Below are 23,620 nucleotides of genomic sequence, written 5' to 3'. Positions count from 1 at the left end.
GGAATTGCAACTGTGTTACAGTCATTCAGAGCAGCTAATACCTCCCCAAGCAATACACGGAGGTTCTCAAGCTTAAATTTAAAATTAGAAATCTCTGAATCAGGTTTCCCCGAGTCAGGGATGTCACCCACAGACTGAAGCTCTCCGTCCTCGTGTTCTGCATACTGTGACGCAGTATCAGACATGGCTCTAACAGCATTTGCGTGCTCTGTATCTCTCCTAACCCCAGAGCTATCGCGCTTGCCTCTTAATTCAGGCAATCTAGATAATACCTCTGACAGGGTATTATTCATGATTGCAGCCATGTCCTGCAAGGTAATCGCTATGGGCGTCCCTGATGTAATTGGCGCCATATTAGCGTGCGTCCCCTGAGCGGGAGGCGAAGGGTCTGACACGTGGGGAGAGTTAGTCGGCATAACTTCCCCCTCGACTGAACCCTCTGGTGATAATTCTTTTCTAGATAAAGCCTGATCTTTACTGTTTAAGGTGAAATCAATACATTTAGTACACATTCTCGTATGGGGCTCCACCATGGCTTTCAAACATAATGAACAAGTAGGTTGCTCTGTGTCAGACATGTTTAAACAGACTAGCAATGAGACTAGCAAGCTTGGAAAACACTTTAAAACAAGTTTACAAGCAATATAAAAAACGTTACTGTGCCTTTAAGAAACACAAATTTTCCCAAATTTTGAAATAACAGTGAAAAAATGCAGTTACACTAACGAAATTTTTACAGTGTATGTAATAAGTTAGCAGAGCATTGCACCCACTTGCAAATGGATGATTAACCCCTTAATACCAAAAACGGAATAACAAATTACAAAAACGTTTTTTAAACAGTCACAACAACTGCCACAGCTCTACTGTGGCTTTTTACCTCCCTCAATACGACTTTTGAAGCCTTTTGAGCCCTTCAGAGAAGTCCTGGATCATGCAGGAAGAAGCTGGATGTCTGTGTCTGTAATTTTTGCTGTGCAAGAAAACGCCAAAATAGGCCCCTCCCACTCATATTACAACAGTGGGAAGCCTCAGGGAACTGTTTCTAGGCAAAATTCAAGCCAGCCATGTGGAAAAAACTAGGCCCCAATAAGTTTTATCACCAAACATGTGTAAAAAACGATTAAACATGCCAGCAAACGTTTTAAATTACACTTTTATAAGAGTATGTATCTCTATTAATAAGCCTGATACCAGTCGCTATTACTGCATTTAAGGCTTTACTTACATTACTTCGGTATCAGCAGCATTTTCTAGCAAATTCCATCCCTAGAAAAATATTTTAACTGCACATACCTTATTACAGGAAAACCTGCACGCTATTCCCCCTCTGAAGTTACCTCACTCCTCAGAATATGTGAGAACAGCAAAGGATCTTAGTTACTTCTGCTAAGATCATAGAAAACGCAAGCAGATTCTTCTTCTAAATACTGCCTGAGATAAACAGTACACTCCGGTACCATTTAAAAATAACAAACTTTTGATTGAAGAAATAAACGAAGTATAAAACACCACAGTCCTCTTACGACCTCCATCTTAGTTGAGAGTTGCAAGAGAATGACTGGATATGGCAGTGAGGGGTGGAGCTATATAGCAGCTCTGCTGTGGGTGATCCTCTTGCAACTTCCTGTTGGGAAGGAGAATATCCCACAAGTAATGGATGATCCGTGGACTGGATACACTTAACAAGAGAAATGTGTAACAGACCCAGACGAAAAACCCTGAGTCAAGAACACGCAACCATCATCAGGATGACACAGAAGAAGACTTGCTGAGAAGTAAGTAGCAGCCAGCAAGAGAACAGATTGCCAAAACAAGACTCCCAGACAGAGAGCACACTCTAGGCAATCTACGCCGCCAGACCTACACATAGGTCTTCAAAAGGAGGAATCACATAACCTCCACTATGCCCACTGCACTCCCAAGAATGAGAGGTTACAGCCGGAACTAGAAGGTGGGTGGGAACCCTGGACCTCCTGCTTGCAAGCCCAGGGAGCTAGCAACTATGCCAACTTAGATCCAGAAGATGACAACGCATCTCAGAACCCACTACAGGCCGGGCCAGCCCAAGCGTCGGCAAGTCTGAACAGGGGAACCGAAGAACCCCAACACCAACTCAAAAACGAGCAGAAGAATGGCCACAGCCATCCCAACATAGCATGGGTGCCAACCTGACTCCTAAGGAACAGACGACAGGGCCGTAGACCCAAAGGAATCTAGCAAAGGGCCCGACCTAGTCTCAACACGGAGCCAGCAAGACTCCAGATGGAACGTAACAACCCAGAGGGAAAACCCCTCTCTGAGGGTTAACTCTCAGCTCCAACCTCCTGAATCCAGGAGAAGCCCTAAGAAAAGGACCACACATCCATAAGAAGGAGAATAAGCCCCCCCCTAAGAAAAAGAATGGCGCCAGAAAGGCAGAGCACCTGCCCACAAGACACGAAGCCACAGGCTAAAGCAGAGAACAAACCTCCAACACAAACAAACATGGAAGGAATCCCCCCTAAAAATTTTGCTTGCCAACACATCCAATGAGCAATTGTTGTCGCAGTGACACTGCAAACCCATTCGCCTGCAGAGCAGTGGATCCAGAAGGTTACTACAGCAAGCTGACCAAGAGAAACCGACCATAAAGTCGGAAGTCAAGCCCAGTGAGCATCAGCACTAAGAAAACCAGGCCAACCATGACCAGGTCAATTAGGTCATAGCCCAAGTTCCCTGGAACTGGTGAACCCCGAACCAGCCCTAGAGCCTAAAAGTCCGGTAACACCCGCAACGGGATCCACAAGGGAAAACGCTGAGTAAAACCTCAGCAACCGGAAGCACCAGGGTGAAGATAGGTCCGAGCCCCCAATTGTTTAAACAAACAATAACCGAGAACTTTTCACCCCATCTGATATAAAAAAAACAGACCCACAGGCAAATATCAATGCAATATCCAGGTCAACCCGGATAACGAAAATAACTCGCAAGTCCCGACCCAAGGAAGAGACCGCCCCTTGCCGTAGTCCAACGCTCCAAAGGAGCTAAGGCGTTAAAAGTTGTACAACACCACTAGAGCCACAGGACCACAATCAAGGGGATACCTCGAGGCCAAAAACACTAGAGCAAAGGCTGGTCTTCACATCACCTCCATACATCAGAGGGTCACAGAGAGAAAAAGATGGAGACCATCCCCAGCTCCGGGGAAGAACCCTAAGCAGAGCCCAAAGTAGACCACGCCCAAACTCCCTAAAAGGGAACAACCATCTCCCGGAGGGAAAACCCGGTCCCTAAAAGGAGACCCAACCCACATAGAGAGACGGAGGAACCAAAAAGGTCTCATGAAAACAGCTTGATATTACACAGTCAATGTGCAATTAGCCACAACTGCTCCCAGAGCCTCAGAAGGCCAAACCGCCCAAATCGGCAGTAAGAGGGCGCTAAGACCTCTAACCCTCCACAGCATGGGGGGGGAAACTCTAGGTCCCAATAATATCAGACGCAAGAGAGAGTGACACAGCGGAACTCCACTGACCCAGTCAACCAGATTGAGGGCTAATAAGGACTGAAACAATCCTTCCTGCCTCACGGACCTACAGGTCCTCTAGAATGCTAAGCTGAGCTTGTTGACAAAAACAAGAAACACAAATAATAATATGAGCACTCAGCGCCTCAACTGGACCAGCCAAGCAGAAACGGCGCCACGTGTCTGAACATCCACGAGACAAGAAAACCCAAACAGGACCAGCCTGCCGCCAGGGTCCTAACTGTCAACCTTCATAAATCCTCCCCAAAAGGGGAAGGAGGAATAACAGACAAATATAGGACTAACATGTCCATTAACAAACGTCTGCAGAAGTAACAGTGAGTATCGATCCCAGAAAGTTACTGAAGGAAAAAAAATATAAAAGACATCCTAATTGGATAACAGAAAATATAAGGCAACTCATAGGTTAACGCCCAAGAAGAACAGGCCTACCCACAGGACCAGCCAAACGGAACCCTGATCTTCCAATAAAACTGGGAAGGATCTCAATAACAGACAATCAGGAGATTACTTCATCCCCTCTAATGAGGTGAGCCATTCGATGTAGAAGACTGTGGATTCCTGTATCCGTTAAGGATAGGGTCGTCTAATAACTGAAAAACATGTCATAGTAATACGCGAAGGCGCGCTATTCTGTAACGAAAGGCACAACACTCAGGGACAGCTACACCCGCAGGGTACTGTACAGGCCCTCCCAAGGCCAGGAGACCCGGGACAATAGGGCACGAGCACAATCGCAAATAAACGCCTGGACTCTGCAGACGAATAACTCACCAAAAATATGTGAAAGTGAAAACGTGCTGCAACCTCCGGATGGGGGGGGGGGGGAACAGGCCACCCTGCAAGGAGGGATAAACATCATCTGGGTTATCTGCATGTGTAGTAGGAGGGAGCGTTAGGGAACTCGCCTCTCAGGGGACCGGGCCCCACAGAGGCAGATGGCTCAGCAGTACCTTGATTCCCCGAGCCCGGGGAACAAGGCGCTCTATTACTGCATACCGAACATAACTGATTGACATGTGTCAACGAGGCCAAACCGAATTGTTCACAGGACGAAGAATCTGAATCTGAAATTTGAACAGTTTTAGCATCAGAATCCTCCATAACTGGATAGAGAATATGCAAATATGGACAATAAGAAAAAAACAAAAACTAAAACGGCACCTGAAACCCACAATGGCTGGGGCACTTACCACCCCCCTACGAATCAGACCCCTGCGGACCAGAATTTTTCCGTCGCCACACGGTCAGGAATGCAAAAATCGAAGACCAGAACTTAATCATGCCCAGTCACAAGGTGAACCGTACAGTCCAAAAAAGCGTGCCCAATCATAAGGTTGCGTCACTTCCAAAGGCCTTTATGTTCCAAGCCATGGGCTTAGTTAACACTACACATAAGCAGATTGAATCACATAACATGATTAAAACCCCCTCGTTCTATAATCCCCCTCAGGAGATATTAACCCTTGATTCCAAGATACAAAAGGAGTCCCACTGAGACCCTATAGTCTAGTAAATCCCGCAAGGTAGGCACCTCACTGGAAACATTTGTATGACAGTACATTCATGAAGAAGTAAAATGAAACAATGTTACTGGAATCTATGCCGTGGAAACAGGAACACAGCCTTTCAAGTGTGACGAATAGTAGCAGCGCCTCCGCAATGGACTTGAGAGAAGAAAGCAAGCAGTGAAGCGAAGTTCGACAACGCTGATTGCTTGTGGAGCTGTTAATGTGAGTCGAGATGGTTTCGCAAAAAGACTCTTCCTGCATCTCTGAACTCTAACTTTCATCCAGGCCCTCACTGAGAGACTGACAGGATTACTTAAAACTCCCGTCCCATGTCGAAGAGTACTACCCTCCATAAGAGACAAAAAAACAAACTTCTGACACTTCTCTGCCAACCTCCTGGGACGAAAGGCAAAGAATGACTGGGGGATGAGGGAAGTGGGAGGAGTATTTAAGCCTTTGGCTGGGGTGTCTTTGCCTTCTCCTGGTGGCCAGGTTCTTATTTCCCAAAAGTAATGAATGCAGCTGTGGACTCTTTCCATTTAAGAAGAAAATAACAGTGTTGGTTGTGCACAACTGAGGAATGGGTAATCAAGGGATTATCTTTTTTTTTTAAACTATAACAATTCTGGAGTAGACTGTCCCTTTAAGTTCCAGAAAAGGAAAGCAAAATGAATCATTGAAGTTTACTGCAAAGTATTTTTTTACTACTACTAATAAAATATGTTGTATTATAATGTCCCTTTAAATTATGATTTTAAAAAGTTTATACCACTGGCTGAATAAATTTGTCTAAAATTTGTCAGTTTACAATTGATTCAGTATGTAATTCAGCCTTAACTGCTGTGCAATCATGCATACATTTGGCAGATAAGTAGTTTTAATGTGTTTGTATCTTAATAAAATCTGTTCAGAGCCACAAATATGCATTATTGCAATATTACTTATGAATGTGCACTATACTAAAATGGTAATGTTCTTAAACACCTGCATTATTATTTTTATATCAGTTATCAACAGTTGGTGAAATATTCACAACTCTCTGTTGTGATTAATTATAAAAGTTTTGTGCGTTTACATTGATATAATTCACTGTTCTTTAAAACATAATTTATGCTTACCTGATAAATGTATTTCTCTTGTAGTGTAGTCAGTCCACGGGTCATCCATTACTTATGGAATATATCTCTTCCTAACAGGAAGCTGCAAGAGGATCACCCAAGCAGAGCTGCTATATAGCTCCTCCCCTCACATGTCATATTCAGTCATTCGACCAAAGCAGACGAGAAAGGAGAAACCATAGGGTGCAGTGGTGACTGGAGATTAATTAAAATTTAGATCTGCCTTAAAGACAGGGCGGGCCGTGGACTGACTACACTACAAGAGAAATAAATTTATCAGGTAAGCATAAATTATGTTTTCTCTTGTTAAGTGTAGTCAGTCCACGGGTCATCCATTACTTATGGAATACCAATACCAAAGCTAAAGTACACGGATGAAGGGAAGGACAAGGCAGGAACATTACACAGAAGGAACCACTGCCTGAAGTACCTTTCTCCAAAAAATAGCCTCCGAAGAAGCAAAAGTGTCAAATTTGTAAAATTTTGAAAAGGTGTGAAGCGAAGACAAGTCGCAGCCTTGCAAATCTGTTCAACAGAGGCCTCATTTTTAAAGGCCCAGGTGGAAGCCACAGCTCTAGTAGAATGAGCTGTAATCCTTTCAGGAGGCTGCTGTCCAGCAGTCTCATAGGCTAAACGTATTATGCTACGAAGCCAAAAAGAGAGAGAGGTAGCCGAAGCCTTTTGACCTCTTCTCTGTCCAGAGTAAACGACAAACAGGGAAGAAGTTTGACGAAAATCTTTAGTTGCCTGCAAATAGAACTTCAGGGCACGGACTACGTCTAGATTATGCAAAAGTTGTTCCTTCTTTGAAGAAGGGTTAGGACACAGTGATGGAACAACAATCTCTTGATTGATATTCCTGTTAGTAACTACCTTAGGTAAGAACCCAGGTTTAGTACGCAGAACTACCTTGTCTGAATGAAAAATCAGATAAGGAGAATCACAATGTAAGGCAGATAACTCAGAGACTCTTCGAGCCGAGGAAATAGCCATCAAAATCAAAACCTTCCAGGATAACAGCTTGATATCAATGGAATGAAGGGGTTCAAATGGAACGCCGTGAAGAACATTAAGAACTAAGTTTAAGCTCCACGGTGGAGCAACAGTCTTAAACACAGGCTTAATCCTAGTTAAAGCCTGACAAAAAGCCTGAACGTCTGGAACTTCAGCCAGACGTTTGTGAAGAAGAATAGACAGAGCAGAAATCTGTCCCTTTAACGAACTAGCAGATAAGCCCTTTTCTAAACCCTCTTGTAGAAAGGACAATATCCTAGGAATCCTAACCTTACTCCATGAGTAACTCCTGGATTCGCACCAATATAAATATTTACGCCATATCTTATGGTAAATTTTTCTGGTAACAGGCTTCCTAGCCTGTATTAAGGTATCAATAACCGACTCCGAGAAGCCACGCTTTGATAGAATCAAGCGTTCAATATCCATGCAGTCAGCCTCAGAGAAATTAGATTTGGATGTTTGAAAGGACCCTGAATTAGAAGGTCCTGTCTCAGAGGCAGAGACCACGGTGGACAGGACGACATGTCCACTAGGTCTGCATACCAGGTCCTGCGTGGCCACGCAGGCGCTATCAGAATCACCGAAGCTCTCTCCTGTTTGATCTTGGCAATCAAACGAGGAAGCATCGGGAATGGTGGAAACACATAAGCCATGTTGAAGACCCAAGGGGCTGTCAGAGCATCTATCAGCACCGCTCCCGGGTCCCTGGACCTGGATCCGTAACAAGGAAGCTTGGCGTTCTGGCGAGACGCCATGAGATCCAGATCTGGTTTGCCCCAACAATGAATCAGTTGAGCAAAGACCTCCGGATGAAGTTCCCACTCCCCCGGATGAAAAGTCTGGCGACTTAGAAAATCCGCCTCCCAGTTCTCTACGCCTGGGATGTAAATCGCTGACAGGTGGCAAGAGTGAGACTCTGCCCAGCGAATTATCTTTGAGACTTCCAACATCGCTAGGAAACTTCTGGTTCCCCCTTGATGGTTGATGTAAGCCACAGTCGTGATGTTGTCCGACTGAAATCTGATGAACCTCAGAGTTGCTAACTGAGGCCAAGCTAGGAGAGCATTGAATATTGCTCTTAATTCCAGAATATTTATTGGGAGGAGTTTCTCCTCCTGAGCCCATAATCCCTGAGCTTTCAGGGAGTTCCAGACTGCGCCCCAGCCTAGAAGGCTGGCGTCTGTTGTTACAATCGTCCAATCTGGCCTGCGAAAGGTTATCCCCTTGGACAGATGTGGCCGAGAGAGCCACCATAGAAGAGAATCTCTGGTCTCTTGATCCAGACTTAGTAGGGGGGACAAATCTGAGTAATCCCCGTTCCACTGACTTAGCATGCACAATTGCAGCGGTCTGAGATGCAGGCGCGCAAATGGTACTATGTCCATTGCCGCTACCATTAAGCCGATTACTTCCATGCACTGAGCTACTGACGGGTGTGGAATGGAATGAAGGACACGGCAAGCATTTAGAAGTTTTGATAACCTGGCCTCTGTCAGGTAAATTTTCATCTCTACAGAATCTATAAGAGTCCCTAGAAAGGGAACTCTTGTAAGTGGTAATAGAGAACTCTTTTCCACGTTCACCTTCCACCCATGCGACCTCAGAAATGCCAGAACTATCTCTGTATGAGACTTGGCAGTTTGAAAACTTGACGCTTGTATCAGAATGTCGTCTAGGTACGGGGTCACCGCTATGCCTCGCGGTCTTAGTACCGCCAGAAGTGAGCCCAGAACTTTTGTAAAGATTCTTGGAGCCGTAGCTAATCCGAAGGGAAGAGCTACAAACTGGTAATGCCTGTCTAGGAAAGCAAATCTTAGGTACCGATAATGATCCTTGTGAATCGGTATGTGAAGGTAGGCATCCTTTAAGTCCACTGTGGTCATGTACTGACCCCCTCTTGGATCATGGGAAGGATGGTTCGAATAGTTTCCATTTTGAATGATGGAACTCTTAGAAATTTGTTTAGGATTTTTAAGTCCAAGATTGGTCTGAAGGTTCCCTCTTTCTTGGGAACCACAAATAGATTTGAATAGAATCCCTGCCCGTGTTCAGTCCGCGGAACTGGGTGGATCACCCCCATTAGTAAGAGGTCTTGTACACAGCGTAGAAACGCCTCTTTCTTTATTTGGTTTGCTGATAACCTTGAAAGATGAAATCTCCCTCGTGGAGGAGAAGTTTTGAAGTCCAGGAGATATCCCTGAGATATGATCTCCAACGCCCAGGGATCCTGGACATCTCTTGCCCAAGCCTGGGCGAAGAGAGAAAGTCTGCCCCCCACTAGATCCGTTTCCGGATAGGGGGCCCTCTCTTCATGCTGTCTTGGGGGCAGCAGCAGGTTTCTTTGCCTGCTTGCCCTTGTTCCAGGACTGGTTAACTTTCCAGCCCTGCCTGTAACGAGCAACAGCTCCTTCCTGTTTTGGAGCGGAGGAAGTTGATGCTGCTCCTGCCTTGAAGTTACGAAAGGCACGAAAATTAGACTGTTTGGCCTTTGATTTGGCCCTGTCCTGAGGTAGAGCATGGCCCTTACCTCCCGTAATGTCAGCTATAATTTCTTTCAAGCCGGGCCCGAATAAGGTCTGCCCTTTGAAAGGAATATTAAGCAATTTAGATTTAGAAGTCACGTCAGCTGACCAGGATTTAAGCCATAGCGCTCTGCGCGCTTGGATGGCGAATCCGGAGTTCTTAGCCGTAAGTTTGGTTAAATGTACGACGGCATCAGAAACAAATGCGTTAGCTAGCTTAAGTGCTTTAAGCTTGTTCATAATTTCATCCAATGGAGCTGTGCGAATGGCCTCTTCCAGAGACTCAAACCAGAATGCCGCCGCAGCAGCAGTGACAGGCGCAATGCATGCAAGGGGCTGTAAGATAAAACCTTGTTGAACAAACATTTTCTTAAGGTAACCCTCTAATTTCTTATCCATTGGATCTGAAAAGGCACAACTATCCTCCACCGGGATAGTGGTACGCTTAGCTAAAGTAAAAACTGCTCCCTCCACCTTAGGGACCGTCTGCCATAAGTCTCGTGTGGTGGCGTCTATAGGAAACATTTTCCTAAATATGGGAGGAGGGGAAAAAGGCACACCAGGTCTATCCCACTCCTTGCTAATAATCTCTGTAAGCCTTTTAGGTATAGGAAACACGTCAGTACACACCGGTACCGCATAGTATCTATCCAACCTACATAATTTTTCTGGAATTGCAACAGTGTTACAATCATTAAGAGCCGCTAATACCTCCCCTAGCAATATGCGGAGGTTCTCAAGCTTAAATTTAAAATTAGAAATCTCTGAATCCAGTCTCCCTGGATCAGATCCGTCACCCACAGAATGAAGCTCTCCGTCTTCACGTTCTGCAAACTGACGCAGTATCTGACATGGCTCTCACCTCATCCGCGCGCTCTGTCCTTAACCCAGAGTTATCGCGCTTGCCTCTTAATTCTGGCAATTTAGATAATACTTCTGTCATAACAGTAGCCATGTCTTGCAAAGTGATTTGTAAGGGCCTCCCTGATGTACTTGGCGCCACAAAATCACGCACCTCCTGAGCGGGAGGCGAAGGTACTGACACGTGAGGAGAGTTAGTCGGCATAACTTCCCCCTCGTTGTCTGGTGATAATTTCTTTACATGTAAAGATTGACTTTTATTTAAAGTAGCATCAATGCAATTAGTACATAAATTTCTATTGGGCTCCACATTGGCCTTTAAACATAGTGAACAAAGAGATTCATCTGTGTCAGACATGTTTAAACAGACTAGCAATGAGACTAGCAAGCTTGGAAATACTTTTCTAAATAAATTTACAAGCAATATAAAAAACGCTACTGTGCCTTTAAGAAGCACAAAAAGCTGTCACAGTTGAAATAACAATGAACCAAAATAGTTATAGCAACCAATTTTTCACAGTAAATGTATTAAGTTAGCAAAGGATTGCACCCACCAGCAAATGGATGATTAACCCCTTAATACCCAAAAACGGATAACAATTAATAATTAACGTTTTTCTCACAGTCAAAACACACTGTCACAGGTCTGCTGTGACTGATTACCTCCCTCAAAATGAATTTTGAAGACCCCTGAGCTCTCTAGAGACGATCTGGATCATGGAGGATGAAGTAGACAGATTGTGACTGAATTTTTACTGCGCAAAAAAGCGCTAAAATAGGCCCCTCCCACTCATATTACAACAGTGGGGAAGCTCAGAAAACTGTTTCTATGCAGAAAACAAAGATGTCCATTTGGTAAAAATCATGCCCCAATAAGTTTTATCACCAAGTACCTCACAAAAAACGATTAACATGCCAGTAAACGTTTTAAACATACATTTGAAAAGTTATGAATTGTTATTAATAAGCCTGCTACCAGTCGCTTTTACTGCAGTTAAGGCTCATACATTATTTCAGTATTAACAGTATTTTCAGAGTCAATTCCATTCCTTAGAAAAATACATTCAGTGTACACACACTCATCAGCCTAATACCAGTCGCTATCACTGCATTTAAGACTGAACTTACTTTAGATTGGTATCAGCAGTATTTCCTCAGTCAATTCCATTCCTCAGAAAAATAATTTACTGCAAATACCTCATTTGCAGGGGGGCCCTGCATGCTATTCCCCTTCTCTGAAGTTACCTCACTCCTCAGATGAGAACAGCCAGTGGATCTTAGTTACGTCTGCTAAGATCATAGAAAACGCAGGCAGATTCTTCTTCTAATGCTGCCTGAGAATAAACAGCACACTCCGGTGCTATTTAAAATAACAAACTTTTGATTGTAGAAATAAACTAAGTTAAAAAACACCACAGACCTCTCACAGCGACCTATCTAGTTAGGCTGCAAGAGAATGACTGAATATGACATGTGAGGGGAGGAGCTATATAGCAGCTCTGCTTGGGTGATCCTCTTGCAGCTTCCTGTTAGGAAGAGATATATTCCATAAGTAATGGATGACCCGTAGACTGACTACACTTAACAAGAGAAATGAGCACTTTTTTAGACTTCCATTTTGTTATTTGTACTGTAATTGTTGAGATCATTTGGACCACTACAATAGATGATGAGCATGTATAATAAAAATGAAATATGATTAAAATATTTGTACCTGGTTAGTAATCCTTTGCCAAGCCAAAGGTGAAGAAATTTATAAGCATGTGCTTTGTCCATATGCTTCGAAGTGCTTAAAATAGGCTGCGGAAAAACAATGCAAATTGTGAAGATTTCTTTACATTACTAAATTAACATTAAAGAGCTCTGTCGTCTATATAAGTATTTTATTTCCAAGCACGCAAAATGCACAGCTGAGCCGTTGCACTACATTTTTTTTTTTGCTATGCTTCTTTACAAATTATTTAAAAAAAAATAGAACTATGTCCATCTTGCTACAATATCCTAATATCCCTGACAAATGGCTAGATTACAAGTGGTGCACTAAATGTACTCTCTTTACCTCTATATATTAAGATATATTGGTATAGATTTATATTTTATCTTTAACATTATGAGATACATATAGAAAATTTTAAAAATAAGTAAAAAAAATTATTTGCGTAGAATATTGGAATGTAAAACCTGTGTCACGCGCTTCAGGTTTCACACTGTAAGTCTAACGCGGTGCCGGGTTAGCGCACATGAAGAATGAGTTGTCGTAAGGTGTGTTATGTAACTATTAAATATAAAGTTTTTTTATAAATATTAATAATAATTATTATTATAGTTCCTGTAAAATCCACATATATTTTATGGATGTATAATTATTTACATTATTAATATTTTTCAATACTTTACATTTAATATTTGCATAATGTACTTAAAGCGACATAAAACCCAACATTTTTCCTACATGTTTCAGAACGAGCATACAATTTTACACAATTTTCCAATTTACTTCTATTGACTAATTTGCTCTATATCCTTTAAAAGCATACCTATGTAGGCTCAGGAACCGGGAGATAGCTGCACATAAATGCCCCTTTTCATTGTCTTAGCAATGTGTTCACCGAGCTCCCTGTAGTGCATTGCTGCTCCTTTAAGAAAGGATATCAAGAGAATGAAGCAAAATTGATCATAGAAGTAAATTGGAGAGTTGTTTAAAAATGTATGCTGTATCTGAATCATGAAATATTTATTTTTAGTTTCATGTCCCTTTAAAATAACTAATTCTTCATATGCAGTAGTCCAACACCGTGATAGACCTACAGCGCGAAACCTGAAGCATGTTATGCATATTTTACAATGTTCTTCACATTGAAAAAAAAACAGAATTTATGTTTACCTGATAAATTTCTTTCTCCAACGGTGTGTCCGGTCCACGGCGTCATCCTTACTTGTGGGATATTCTCTTCCCCAACAGGAAATGGCAAAGAGCCCAGCAAAGCTGATCACATGATCCCTCCTAGGCTCCGCCTACCCCAGTCATTCGACCGACGTTAAGGAGGAATATTTGCATAGGAGAAACCATATGGTACCGTGGTGACTGTAGTTAAAGAAAATAAAATATCAGACCTGATTAAAAAAAAACCAGGGCGGGCCGTGGACCGGACACACCGTTGGAGAAAGAAATTTATCAGGTAAACATAAATTCTGTTTTCTCCAACATAGGTGTGTCCGGTCCACGGCGTCATCCTTACTTGTGGGAACCAATACCAAAGCTTTAGGACACGGATGAAGGGAGGGAGCAAATCAGGTCACCTAAATGGAAGGCACCACGGCTTGCAAAACCTTTCTCCCAAAAATAGCCTCAGAAGAAGCAAAAGTATCAAACTTGTAAAATTTGGTAAAAGTGTGCAGTGAAGACCAAGTCGCTGCCCTACATATCTGATCAACAGAAGCCTCGTTCTTGAAGGCCCATGTGGAAGCCACAGCCCTAGTGGAATGAGCTGTTATTCTTTCGGGAGGCTGCCGTCCGGCAGTCTCGACCGATATTATTATATCAAAATACCCAGATAAAATGATTCCTCAGGGCTAAATATGTGTTAATAATCAATCGATTTAGCCCAGAAAAAGTCTACAGTTTAAATAAGCCCTTGTGAAGCCCTTATTTACAATCGTAATAAACATGGCTTACCGGATCCCATAGGGAAAATGACAGCTTCCAGCATTACATCGTCTTGTTAGAATGTGTCATACCTCAAGCAGCAAGAGACTGCAAACTGTTCCCCCAACTGAAGTTAATTGCTCTCAACAGTCCTGTGTGGAACAGCCATGGATTTTAGTTACGGTTGCTAAAATCATTTTCCTCATACAAACAGAATTCTTCATCTCTTTTCTGTTTCTGAGTAAATAGTACGTACCAGCACTATTTGAAAATAACAAACTCTTGATTGAATAATGAAAAACTACAGTTAAACACTAAAAAACTCTAAGCCATCTCCGTGGAGATGTTGCCTGTACAACGGCAAAGAGAATGACTGGGGTAGGCGGAGCCTAGGAGGGATCATGTGATCAGCTTTGCTGGGCTCTTTGCCATTTCCTGTTGGGGAAGAGAATATCCCACAAGTAAGGATGACGCCGTGGACCGGACACACCTATGTTGGAGAAATGTACTTTTTATTTTTAAATATATATATACTGTATATATATACATACATATATATATATATATATATATATATATATATATATATATATATAAATATACTGTATATATATATATATATATATATATATACACATACACACACACACACACACACACAGAGGAATAGCTATATATAGAGGAAAATCTATTTAAATTTAAAATAAAAAGAACATTTTCCTGTTTAGAAGAGCAGTGGAATGTGAAATATGAATAACAACTGTCGGGTTTGCATGCGAGCGATGTTAGATTTTTTTCTTCTGCGCTCTTCATTGAAGTCTATGGGGCCGATTTATCAAGCTCGAATACGATCGGGTTGATTGACACCCCCCTGATAGCGGCCGATTTGGCCGCAAATCTGCAGGGAGAGGCATTGCACCAGCAGTTCACAAGAACTGCTGGTGCAATGATAAATGCCGACAGCATATGCTGTCAGCATTTATCGATGTGCAGCGGAAATGATACGCTACATCGTATCATGTCCGCTCACACTATAATAAATATACCCCTATTGGGAGAATAAGTTAGCGCGGTCATGATATTCGAAGTGCTTTAGTTAGCGTGCATCGGATTTTGCTTGTGCACAAAAGTTTCTTTCAACTTGTAATACCTTTACTTTGAAAATCTTTACTTCTGACAGTGTGAAATGCTAAATAGCGTGCCACTAGTAATCTTACACCAGATGTTTTAGCATCAAAATTACAGGTTACAACAGGAAGAAATGCTAAAAAGAAGGAGCCCATACAATTTACATCTATTATCTAATTTGCCTCATTCTCTTAATATCTTTTGTTGAAAATCATACCTAGATAGGCTCAGGAGCTGAAAGCTTGCTGCTGATTGGTGGCTGCACATATGTACCTCTTATCATTGACTTATTGATGTGGTCAGCTAGCTCCAAGCAGTGCATTGCTGCTCCTTCAACAAAGGATACCAAGAGAATGAAGCAAAAACATAAATTATGCTTACCTGATAATTTAATTTCCATCGTTACGAGGAGAGTCCACGGCTTCATTCATTACTTGTGGGAAATACAGAACCTGGCCACCAGGAGGAGGCAGAGACACCCCAGCCAAATACTTAATTACCTCCCCCACTCCCCTCATCCCCCAGTCATTCTGCCAAGGGAACAAGGAAAAATATGTGAAATATCAGGGTATAAAAGGTGCCAGAAGAAAAACAAAAGAAATTTAGGTCCGCCCAACGGAGAACCGTGCGGGAGCTGTGGACTCTCCTCGTAACGATGGAAATGGAATTATCAGGTAAGCATAATTTATGTTTTCCATCTAATATAAGGAGAGTCCACGGCTTCAATCATTACTTATGGGAAACAAATACCCAAGCTCTAGAAGACACTGAATGTAAAAAGGGAAGGTAAAAAGGAGGCAGACCCTATTCTGAGGGCACCACAGCCTGCAAAACCTCTCCCAAAAGCATGTCATGTGACAACATTGAAGAAATAAAACTTTGCTACAATGTAAAGTAGTTAGTGTGCAGTCTGTATAACAGTGTAAATTGGCTGTCCCCTCAAAATAACTCAACACACAGCCATTAATGTCTAAACCGTTGGCAACAAAAGAGAGTACACCCCTAAGTGGCAATGTCCAAATTGGGCCCAAAGTGTCAATATTTTGTGTGGCAACCATTATTTTCCAGCACTGCCTTAACCCTCTTGGGCATGGAGTTCACCAGAGCTTCACAGGTTGCCACTGGAGTCCTCTTCAAGTCCTCCATGACGACATCACATAGCTGGTGAATGTTAGAGACCTTGCACTCCCCTACCTTCCGTTTGATGATGCCCCACAGAGTCTCAATAGGGTTTAGGTCTGGAGAAATGCTTGGCCAGTCCATCAGCTTTACCCTCACCTTCTTTAGCAGGGCAGTGGTCGTCTTGGAGGTGTGTTTGGGGCTGTTATGTTGGAATACTGCCCTGCGGCCCAGTCTCCAAAGGGAGGGGATCATGCTCTGCTTCAGTATGTCACAGTACATGTTGGCATTCATGGTTCCCTCAATGAATTGTAGCTCCCCAGGGCCGGCAGCACTCATGCAGGCCCAGACCATGACACTCCCACCATCATGCTTGACTGTAGGCAAGACACACTTGTCTTTGTACTCCTCACCTGGTTGCCGCCACCCACGCTTGACACCATCTGAACCAAATAAGTTTATCTTGGTCTAATTGGACCACAGGACATGGTTCCAGTAATCCATGTTCTTAGTCTGCTTGTCTTCAGCAAACTGTATGCAGGCTTTTCTTGTGCATCATCTTTAGAAGAGGCTTACTTCTGGGACGACAGCCATGCAGACCAATTTAATGCAGTGTGCGGCGTATGGTCTGAGCACTGACAGGCTGACCCCCCACCGCTTAAACCTCTGCATCAATGCTGGCAGAAATCATATGTCTATTTCCCAAAGACAACCTCTGGATATGACACTAAGCACATGCACTCAACTTCTTTGGTCGACCATGGCGAGGCCTGTTCTGAGTGGAACCTGTCCTGTGAAACAGCTGTATGGTCTTGCCCATCATGCTGCAGCTCAGTTTCAGGGTCTTGGCAATCTTCTTTTAGCCTAGGCCATCTTTATGTAGAGCAACAATTCTTTTTTTCAGATCCTCAGAGTTCTTTGCCATGAGGTGCCATGTTAAACTTCCAGTGACCAGTATGAGAGAGTGTGAAAGCGATAACACGAAATTTAACACACCTGCTCCTCATTAACACCTGAGACCTTGTAACACTAATGAGTCACATGACACCGGGGAGGGAAAATAGTTAATTGGGCCCGATTTGGACATTTCCACTTAGGGGTGTACTCTCTTTTGTTGCCAACAGTTTAGACATTAATGGCTGTGTGTTGAGTTATTTTGAGGGGACAGCAAATTGACACTGTTATACAGGCTGTACACTCACTACTTCACATTGTAGCAAAGTGTCATTTCTTCAGTGTTGTCACATGAAAAGATGAAAAGATATAATAAAATATTTACAAAAATGTGAGGGCTGTACTCACTTATATATATATATATATATATATATGCAGAGAGAGATATAGACATTTTATCAAAAGAACATCAGATAAATAGAAATATTTATTCAAGAAAAAATAAAACATTCTTCTATGTGAAGAACAGTGGAATTTCAGGTTAGCGCACTTTAGTTAAATGCGATTGGGTTTGCACACAAGTAAAAGGATGGTCTAGTTTAGTCAAAATTAAACTTTCATGATTCAGATAGAGCATGCAATTTTAAGCAAATTTCTAATTTACTCCTATTGTCCAATTTTCTTTGTTCTCTTGGTATCTTTATTTTAAAAAACAAGAATGTAAGCTGAGGAGCCGGCCCATTTTTGGTTCAGCACCTGGGTAGCACTTGCTGATTGGTGGCTACATTTAAACAAGTGCTACTTGACGCACGCAAAAAGCTTTCTTCTATCGGCGCGTAAGGGGATCAATAAATAGCGCTCAAAACGTAATTTTAGCACAAAATGTTGCTCAGACCATGTAGCATTTATGTTTTGTGCATAGCTTACACAGAGAATGTTCATGGTTTGTGAGCCCCAACAGACAAGCTACAACTGTCACAAGATATAACATTTCAGTGTCCTCAGTACCAGTCAGAGACACAGAAATGTTATCTACTGTCAGATAAAATGGGAAACATTAACAGTGATAAAGGTTATTTTTTTTAAACATACCAATAGCAGGTTAAAGTTCATGGTTGCATTTTGTTGCATACACATGAAATTTATATGAGATTTAAAGAAAATATTGAAAAAAAATATGCTATTTGGTGCAGAGATACATTTCAAAGTGCAGATTCATTTTAAAATGCCATCTGTATTATACAATAACTCCAATATGCTAAAAAAAACACAGAAATGTGCCAAAACTTTATATCAGCCATTTGCTAACAGAGCCTGTGTGTTACATGCACCTCTGATCATTAAAATGAAAACCCTTTCATCGTACATAAAATATTTCTGTTTACTGTGCATTCAGAATATAGGTGAAAATTCCAATGACACGCTAATTATCCCACTGTAGTGTACATCAAAAACCTTCCTTGCAGCATACTGCAACGTATCAAAAGCAGAACATCAAAATTGTGAAACTGCATAAATTCTATTGTGCAAGAAATTGAGGGAACTTGTGAAGAATAAATTGTCCTATTCAGCTGCATATCAGGAATATTAAAACGACTTTCCAAAGGCTGTCAAACCCCCCCTTTTGTATTGTTGAAAATGTACTAAATTAAATGGTGAATTCTGCTGACTTCCTAACTACAACATGGGCATTTTGAAGAAGTAATAATAATCCTATTTTTTCGCATAACGAATATATAAAATATACAAATGCAGGTGTGTGAATCAATGCATTATTTTGTAGAGTATACTCTGAAACATTTGAAGAGATACAGACCAGCATATTAAACTTTACTTCACAAATTATAAAGGTTTTCCAAAATTATCCTTTGCTCTCTGCAGTGAGTTTCCGAGGAAATGTCTGAATTCCTTTTACTGTGGTAAACATTTACAGTTTGCCTTGGAAAAATTAAGGTTCACTCAGCTAAATATTATATAAAAAATAAACACACACACACATATATATATATATATATATATATATACACACATATACATACACACATTCTTTTTTTCAATGTATGAGAAATCAGAATTTTAACTTTTTATCTGCAAAAGCTAGGGTTAATAGTAATAAAACCAAGAACTTTTCTACATAAGCCATGCACACAACCACAAAGTACATGAGTTGACCTTCTTTTAATGTGTTCGTGACCCATATATATTTATCAAACTAAAGCTAAAAGCTTCGGACCCCTCTCTATATAGATTGTGAGGTGCTGCATGGGGTTGCCAGCCCCACGTTGCAAGGGCTTAAAGGTGCAAGGTAAGCTCTCATTGGTTGTTAGTGTTTAGTTAATAGCGGAAGCATGTTATATATGTGCCTGCGCAATGGAATCGAGAGGCTGAGCATGTTAAATTTAGAAGTACGGAATCTAAGATTTTGATTGGTCATCTTCTGGTGATTGATTTTACTAGTGGCCTATCGTGAGGCAATATTACTAAAGCGTTAATCTTTGGCTTTGAGTAACGTATGTGTGTTAAAAACTAAAAGGGTACTGCATTGCTTGTAGGGGTATGGTAAACGTTTGACATTTTTACTCGTGTTTTTTGGGAAAAAAGTGATTCTAGTTCTCCGTCAAAGAATAAGATTATCAAGGAATAACTTTCTTTTATGTAGGTGTTTGAGCTGGTCTTATACAGGCCTGGAATCCTTGACCTCGATTAATGGATCTCGCTGCTTGGACTGGTGGTAGAAGATAGGGCAGCAATGTGGCAACCCCCCCCAGATTTATAATTTTTACAGCAGGGATTAAACACAAACAGTATTTGACCTGGCCAGTTCATTTTGCAACTGATGATTGTAGGGGCAAAATATAATTTACTGTAAGGGATTTAAAAAAAAAAAAAATGTCCCCGGATTTCATTTAAAAAAATCTGGTCACATTAGCCTAGAGCAATACTTTGGGTTGTCTACTTTAAAAAAATATATATATAGTTTTGACAGGTGAATAAAAAAAAATTGGAATTGGAGGAGGGACCCCACCTAATGATCGCGAGGAGAGGGGAGTTGGGGGGCACCACTACACTACAGAAAAAAAATTATAATAATAATTAAATTTTGTTACAGACACACCATTTATTCATGTTTATAATGCTATATTAGTTTAGCTATTAGGGGGTTTATCAATAAAGGTAGTTACTTCAAATGAAAGAGAAATGCTTTACTGAACTTCCTAATGAATGCATTTATTTCAATTGTAGTGCTTTATTCAGTGACGGCGGTGAGGTCAAAGGCTAGTGAGCCACTGGCTTTGATAATCCTGAGAAACACACGCTATATATATATATATATATATATATATATATATATATATATATATATATATATATATATATATATATATATATATATATATATATATATATATATATATATATATATATATATATATATATATATATATATATATATATATATATATATATACACATACATACATACACAGTCCTCCAAATGAACCCAGCACTCACTCAACATAACAACTCCCAGGGTGCCCACCAAATCAACACCCTATATATTTATTTGGATAATGTATCCAAATAAATAGCAATCGGCTGTATTGCTATTTATTTGGATACATTGTTTCAACCATTAGTACACAATATGCCCTCTTTCGTATTGGATTCCATAGAGGTTGTACAACTAATTAGAAATTTACCTGATGTGGAGAGTGATGACATCCTGGTGACACTGGATGTCACAAGTTTGTATACAGCAATCCCACATAACGAAGGTTTGATAGCAATTAGGAGAAAATTGCTACAATATCCATACATTGGGCCACCCATGGATGTTATCCTGGAACTTACAGAATTCTGTTTGAAATACAATTATTTCAAATTTGAAAACAGCTACTACCTACAAACTGCCGGCACTGCGATGGGGTCAAATGTGGCCCCATCGTATGCCAATTTGTATATGGCATGTTTTGAGGAGGATGATACGGCTGCATTTAAAGATCCCAGGATATTATTATTTAAAAGATATATTGATGACCTCATTCTGATATGGAGAGGGCCCAAACAAGACCTGGATCAATGGTTTCTGGCATTAAATCAACAAAATCCTAATCTGGTGTTCAAGATTAATTGTGATAAACTCACAATAGATTTTCTGGACTTAAGAATAACAAAAAGTGGCCATAGACTGATTACTACATTGTTTCAAAAACCTACAGATCGTAATTCATTGTTAGAAGCCACAAGTTGTCATCATCCAAGCCTGAAAAGAGCATTGCCCAAATCACAGTTCAAACGGGTTGTGAGGAACAACAGTTATCCGAATATGAAAGAGTTACAGTTAAAGAAGATGAATCTGAAATTTAAAAACAGAGGGTACCCTAGAAAGTACTTACAAGGGCCATTGGATGAGTCTCTGGTGATGACCAAGAACAAGCACTGACTAAGAGACTTAAGGATTCAACTAACAAGAAATTAATATTTTCCACAGAATTTACCCCTGACAAGATGGAGATACCTAACATTTTAAAAAAGAACTGGGAGATCATTAAATCTGATGTGACATTACCATTTACTAACTTTGATGGTCCAATGGTTGGATATAGGAAGGGGAGATCTCTTTGTGATCAACTACTACGGATTGACAACAGAGCTAGCTATACCAACAAAACATGGTTAGGCTCAGAAAGAAATGGATGCTACAGGTGTAGTGGTTGTGTGACCTGTAATGGATTATCTCAGAGTAAATATTTTGTACATCCCCTGAGGAATAAACTATTTACTATTAATTACAGGGTCACATGTACCACTACACACGTAGTGTACATGTCACACTGCCCGTGTGGAAAGGTAATGGGCAATTGGAGACAACCATGTTTCAGAAATCCACCAACAGAAATTCTCTCTTACTGGCCAATAGTAGTCACCGAGATCTCTCATCAAAGCCATACCATTGGCACAACTGTATAGAGTGGTGAGGAATAACTCTGTAAAAGAGAAGGCTGATACACAATTGGAGGAGATGTCCAATAAGTTTTTACAAAGAGGCTATACGCTTGATCCTATTCAAAAAGCTTGTAGAACAGCCAAGGAAACTGAGAGGTACCAACTACCTTAGAGAGAGGGAAGATAGGCCAACTGAGAAACGGATGACGTTCATCACTACATATTCACCAGCTATTGACATCCTTGCTAAGTCAGTGAAGGACCATTGGGATTTATTGGCATCCAATCCAGGTTTGCCATTTAAAGAGATCCCTCCACCAAGAATGGGATTTAGAAGGGGACGCAATCTACAGGACCTGTTAATAAATACAGATCCAAGGCATGCATATACCAAGGATACATGGTTACAATCTAAGAGATTGGGTAGTTTTAAGTGCCTAGGATGTACAACATGTAACTCTATGATACAGAGTAAAACATTTCATCACCCACATACCAACCAGAGATTCAAAATCCAATTTCATCTAACTTGCTCCACGCCATATGTGGTATACTTATTGAACTGTACATGTGGAATGTACTATGTTGGGAAGACGGATGACGACATCCGAAAACGGATGGCGAACCACAGGAGTGCCATTAGAGTGGCACTGAAAGAGGGTAAATCAGATCAACCTGTGGCACGACACTTTGTGATGATGAACCATACAGTGAAAGATCTTCGCTTCTTACTAATTGACTATGTACCACCATTGAGACGAGGAGGAAATAGAAAGAAGAAACTACTTCAAATTGAAGCAAAATGGATCCATAGATTGGGAACAGTACAGCCTACTGGACTTAAATGCCAATATTGATTGGCACTGCTTTTTATAGTAACTCTAGTGATGTTGAGAGTCCACATTGAGATCCAGGGTTCTACCATACTCCTTGTGATATGAGGGGAGAGTTTGGCACACATACAGGCATTATAACATTAGGACAGTTTTGAGCCTATGACAAAAGACCAACCCAATGAGATTATATTTTACCAAGGCAACACAGAGCCTATGACTAAATACCTTTTGATCCATACACCTTAGCCTAATTAGATGTATACAACACTATGTGAAAGTGATTAAGTTCGGCTTATGGTAATAGTTTGTTACACAGTAGTTGTCACATATAGTCTATAGAGTTTAATTTAAGTTGGTTTTTGATAACCTTATAGAGTTGAGACTTAAGAGTTTTTAGATAGATGTATGCCTAGATATACAGATTGCGCATACTTTAACACTAGTTATATGTTTGTATAGTCGTTTACATATACTAAGCGGCTTATTTGGGTG

At 41.1% G+C, this 23,620-nt stretch overlaps 1 protein-coding gene across 1 annotated transcript in view; it reads right to left on the bottom strand.

Annotated features, from left to right (window-relative positions):
* LOC128647472 (cytochrome P450 4V2) overlaps positions 1–23,620 on the bottom strand; it is a 469,121-nt gene that overhangs the window by 270,655 nt on the left and 174,846 nt on the right. Inside the window, exon 3 of the mRNA XM_053700256.1 lies at positions 12,273–12,358. Within this exon, the coding sequence (XP_053556231.1) occupies positions 12,273–12,358 (86 nt within the window). The remainder of the gene's footprint in view (positions 1–12,272; positions 12,359–23,620) is intronic.

The sequence above is a fragment of the Bombina bombina genome, chromosome 2 (genome assembly GCF_027579735.1).
Source record: "Bombina bombina isolate aBomBom1 chromosome 2, aBomBom1.pri, whole genome shotgun sequence".
In the NCBI taxonomy this organism is placed as follows: domain Eukaryota; kingdom Metazoa; phylum Chordata; class Amphibia; order Anura; family Bombinatoridae; genus Bombina; species Bombina bombina.
This window is presented reverse-complemented; position numbering and strand designations above follow the sequence as displayed.